This window comes from Solanum tuberosum, unplaced genomic scaffold, assembly GCF_000226075.1.
Source record: "Solanum tuberosum cultivar DM 1-3 516 R44 unplaced genomic scaffold, SolTub_3.0 scf00157, whole genome shotgun sequence".
Classification (NCBI taxonomy): Eukaryota; Viridiplantae; Streptophyta; class Magnoliopsida; order Solanales; family Solanaceae; genus Solanum; species Solanum tuberosum.
The window spans coordinates 85,829-90,532 of NW_006239084.1; the positions used below are offsets into that span (position 1 = coordinate 85,829).

At 33.5% G+C, this 4,704-nt stretch overlaps 1 protein-coding gene across 1 annotated transcript; it reads right to left on the bottom strand.

Moving 5' to 3' along the window:
- Positions 1 to 663: 663 nt before the first annotated feature.
- On the bottom strand, positions 664 to 2,060 carry LOC107061699 (uncharacterized). Its single transcript, XM_015311445.1, has 4 exons — positions 1,991 to 2,060; positions 1,695 to 1,840; positions 1,335 to 1,571; positions 664 to 1,104 (listed from the first exon to the last, which is right to left on the bottom strand). The coding sequence occupies exons 1-4, from the start codon at positions 2,058 to 2,060 to the stop codon at positions 664 to 666; spliced, it is 894 nt and encodes a 297-aa protein (XP_015166931.1).
- Between the last annotated feature and the right edge of the window lie 2,644 nt (positions 2,061 to 4,704).

The window sequence follows — 4,704 nt, forward strand, 5'->3', positions numbered from 1 at the left end:
AATCCTTTCCAATATTCCATCTTCAAAAACCCTTATTTTTTCATGACATACAACAATCATAATTTTTGAAATCATAAAAATGTGTTGATGAAATTTTCTTTTGTTCGACAGAAATCTCAAGTTTGATCGGAACGAAGTTTAATGATTTTTCTCTCTTTAGTAGATCTGAAAACAAAAAAAAAGAAAATGAAGATTAAGATGCAGGTGAGGTAGGGTACATTGGGGGTGTTCGAAGAAGGAGAAAGGACGAGATAAGGGGGTTCAAAATAAGTGAAAAGGGCTGGGATTTTTTTTAATTATATACTACATATATTAGTGGGACCAATTTTTTAATAAAAAAGAAAGACGCGCTTAACTATTTTCATTATGCCACGTCAGCATTAAGGGGGGTATTTATTCACTTTAAATGAGATTAGAGGGGTATATAAACACCCGTGTAGTTGAAGTATTAAAGTAAGTTTTCGTGCCAAGTTCAAATTTTTTTTTAATGTATTTTCCCTTTTTTAATTGAACAACAAAATAAATTGTGTAAACAATACACTTTATTTAATCCAAATACTAAAGTGAAAAATATATGTAAGTGCAATTTATTAAGCATGAACACGAATGTCCTGTTGGGAAGAAAGTACAATTTAAAAATAACTGCAAGTTAAAAATATTATTTCACTTCTCTTTCGGGAAGAAAGTACAAGTTCTCTTATTGTGACCTTCTTGTCCACATTGCCCACAAGAATTCTTGTTCACTGTTATCTTCTCATCCACGTTTTTCTTTCTTCGTTTCCTTGGTCGTCCAGCCAACCTTCTATACCTAGGTGGCAAAACAATTTCATCTAAAACATAGTCTGGAACTGTCCAATTCTCCTTATCTGGCATGAGAACCATTGCAGCCTTGTAGGTTTTTGCTAATGCCTCAGACTTGTAGTAATCAGAGCAATATGGATGCATATCCTTAACATTCTTATGCTTTAAAACTGCAATTGTGTGTGCACAATGTATCTCATCTTGTTGAAATTTTCCACAAGTACATGATTTCCGCTCAAGGCATACAATGTATCTTCTTCCGGCTTCATAAACTGAGAAAATATATTCAGATGATGGAACAACCTGAAAACACTAATAAGTTAGTGATACATTACATGATATTCCATTTTATATCATTTCCAAAGCAATGCTTAACAGTGAAATGATCCGAGTTTCTGATACATAAAATAGAAAGCTATGGATATTGATAAATACCTTCATCTTTGAACTTTTAGATGCGTTTACAATCAATACCTCCTCAAATCTTTTGCCTAATGTGTCCTTTGTATATGACGCTATTTCTCTATTTTTACAGTTCCAACTACCAAATAAAAGTCTAGCTTCTTCCAAGAATTAGTTAACCGACGTGCATCAACAAGGCAACCATTGATACATTCTGCGATGTTCGAAGTCATCATTCTACCTCTGTTTACTAGTGAATGAACTCTTGACCACTTCTCATACCCAGCATCCTCAAGGTAATCCTTCACCCTATGATCAACTTTCACCACCTTAGCCATTAATTTATCAAAATCCTTCTTTCTGTATGCCTTTGCCATTGAGTAAAATATGTCACTTAGTGTGTTTTTACTCCTTTTGAAGTTTGAACAGACATTCTTCCAAAGATGTCATATGCATGCACAGTGAGGTACATTTAGGAACACAATGCTTACACTCTTCATAATACTTTCATTTCTATCTGATACAATACACATGTCTTCACGCTCGCCAAATGCAATTTTGAATTGTTCAAAGAACCATGTCCACGAACAGTCATTTTCAGTGTCTACAACACCATATGCCAACGGCAATATGCAACCTAATCACAAAGCAACACACATTTAACTTATTGATACATAACGTTTACATTAAGATACATTGATTATACATATAAAACAAGTTCAAAATTACATCAGTATTGCAACAGTCATACCTGCACCATCGAGTGTGCTAGCTTACACAAAAGTACCTTTGTAAGCCCCGCCAAGATGTGCACCGTCCACTACAACTACAGGTCTGCAGTAGTCGAACCCTCTCATCAATGGCCTTAGGGCTATGAAAAGATACATGAATTGATTATCTTCCGTCTTTTGCATCCTTATATATGAATTTGGATTCACTTTATTTAGCATCCATATGTATCTCAACATCTGCTTATATCCATCTGGTGGTTTACCCTTTAGTATCTCTAGTGCACGTTTCTTAGCACGTCATGCTTGCTGGTATAATATTTCAACCTGATATAATTCTCGAATATCTTCAATTACATCTTTCGGCGTATGAATTCGTTTATGATTTACCAACTTAGGGGCAGTCACACCACTAATAAATCCAATTGTTTCTTGTACTTTTGTTAGTATCCTATCCCGCATCGGAGTATGTTCACTATTGAAGTATCTCACTTTGAATACATCGGATTTCTTTCTGCAAGAATACTTTAAACACCAGCAACATTCATCACTGAAGCACACTAACACATAGTTGCCAAAAAAATTTCATCAGAATAAGGCATATAAACAAAGCATTTCAAATATATAATGTTACAGTGTTTCACAACTTGTGACATAATTATTCACATTAATGTATCGTCCATAATAAAGAACATAACAAATTTTTTACAATATTTTTATGTATCAGTACTACAATTTATTAACATAATTATTCACATAATCCTTACCAATTTGTTCAAATCATCAAACACCAACAAACTTATCTTTATGATACATATACTAAATATACTTATGTATCACACACGGTAGAAAATAGAATTGTACTAATCATGCATAAACTGAAGAAAAAAAAATCAAATTAGAGATAAAACACTCCAATACCTTTTTTTTATCCGATCTTTTCACTCTGAAATTGAAGTTGTTCTTTATTTTATATTTCACCATTACATCGATGAGTGTTCCTTTATCCTTATACACTGTCCCGTCTTTACATTAGTACTCTTGGAATCAGTTATGTAATTTGCACTACAAGAAAAAGGTTCAGTTAAGACCAACATGTAGGGACGAGTTAATAATCCCGTCACAAAAAGTATATATTTTGAGACGAGATTATATTTCGGTCCTAAAAGTTATATGTTATTGAGAAGGTAAAAAATCTCGTCCCTAAGAAAACAAATGACCCGTCCCAATTGTAATTGAGAGACTTAGCGGGAGCGCCAAAACATTGCTAAAAAATTTACTAAAACCCAAAAAATAATAATTCTGAAAAGTAGGCGGAAAAAAGAAACACTATTTTCTAAAAATCCAAAAAAAAATTCGTTTTTCTCTCAAAATCCATTGGTCACGTTTTTGCCCTATACGTATTCTCAAGTCCAGAAGTGTCTCTTTTTCATCTCGATCAACTACGACCTAGGACTATTCATCTCTGCCTCAAATCCTCTGAACGTATTCTCAGCAACAACGTTCTCTCAACTGCGAATCTAAGGTATGGTGTCTCTTCTTCTTCCTGTTTACTGATGATCATATTGTTCGCTCAACTCAACAAAAGTGTCTTTTTTTCATCTTGGTTAACAACGACCTAGAGTTATTCAGCTCTGCCTCAAATCCTCTGTACGTATTCTCAGCAGCAACATATTTATTTCCTTTCCATAACTGCGAATTTAAGGTATGCTGTCTCTTCTTCTTCTTCCTGTTTACTGATCTTTTGCTCAACTCAACATAAGCGTCTCTTTTTCATCTTGATCAACAACAACCTATGATTATTAGACTCTGTCTCAAATCCTCTGTAAGTATTCGCAACAACAACTTCTTTGTTTCCTTCTCTCAACTATGAATTTTGAGTATGATGTCTCCTCCTCTTCGTCCTGTTTACTAATCTGTCGCTCAACTTTGCCCTATTATCTTGTTTTATTGAGTTCATATTCTAATTAAAAGTTTAATTTTTTTTGAAGTGTATTCATGTTTGTAGTATATTGTGTGTTCAAAGAATCACATTACCCATAATAGAAAGTCTATTTTAGAAAAATAACTATGAGGGCACCCTTCCTCGTTTCTTCTCTGTTTCATGATTCCTCTCTTCAATGGACACCAAAGTCCCTTGTATTGAATGAATATATGATTCTTGTTTGATTAGTTGTTGATTATACAACACAAAGATTCTTTACAATGGAGTCTTGATCGACTTGTAATAATAAACGTGATTATTTTCTATATACTACAAGTTAAGTAATCGCTTTCTTTCATTAATGTGTTACGGGTCGTGAATCGGCAAATATTTTAACATCACTGCTTCACTTGTATTTGAAGTCTTTAACCAGTGAATTAAATATAGCGAGCACTAAACTTTATTTCAACGATTGACAAGTAAATAGTTATTTTGGTCATTAAATGATTGTCTTAACCAACGAATCATGCTTAAGTCTTAAAATGTTTGATCTAATGAATCATCTGATCATATAGACCATACAAAATTTTTAGAAAAAGAAACTGTACTTCGTCTCTTATCCTACGAAGTGTTCTCACACAAGCAACATAGGTTGTCTCCTTAGCAATGTCCTCCATGTTCTTCTTCTTCCTTCTTCTCTTTTTCTCTCCTTCTCTCCTTCATGGTTTCCCTTCTTTAATGGACAAAATAGACCCATGTATAAATAGGTATATAAGTCTTGAGGGATTAGTTGTTGACTGTACAACATGAAAATTCTTTATATTGGAGTCTTGATCGAGTTAAGTAATT

What these genes read in the sequence shown, in the direction of transcription:
- LOC107061699 (XM_015311445.1), bottom strand. Translation starts at nt 2,060, where the DNA reads ATGAGAGGGTTCGACTACTGCAGACCTGTAGTTGTAGTGGACGGTGCA. An exon ending in TCTTGGCGGGGCTTACAAAG is followed by an intron (nt 1,841 to 1,990) that starts GTACTTTTGTGT and finishes CTTTGTGATTAG; the next exon opens with GTTGCATATTGCCGTTGGCA. An exon ending in ATGAAAGTATTATGAAGAGT is followed by an intron (nt 1,572 to 1,694) that starts GTAAGCATTGTG and finishes TCAATGGCAAAG; the next exon opens with GCATACAGAAAGAAGGATTT.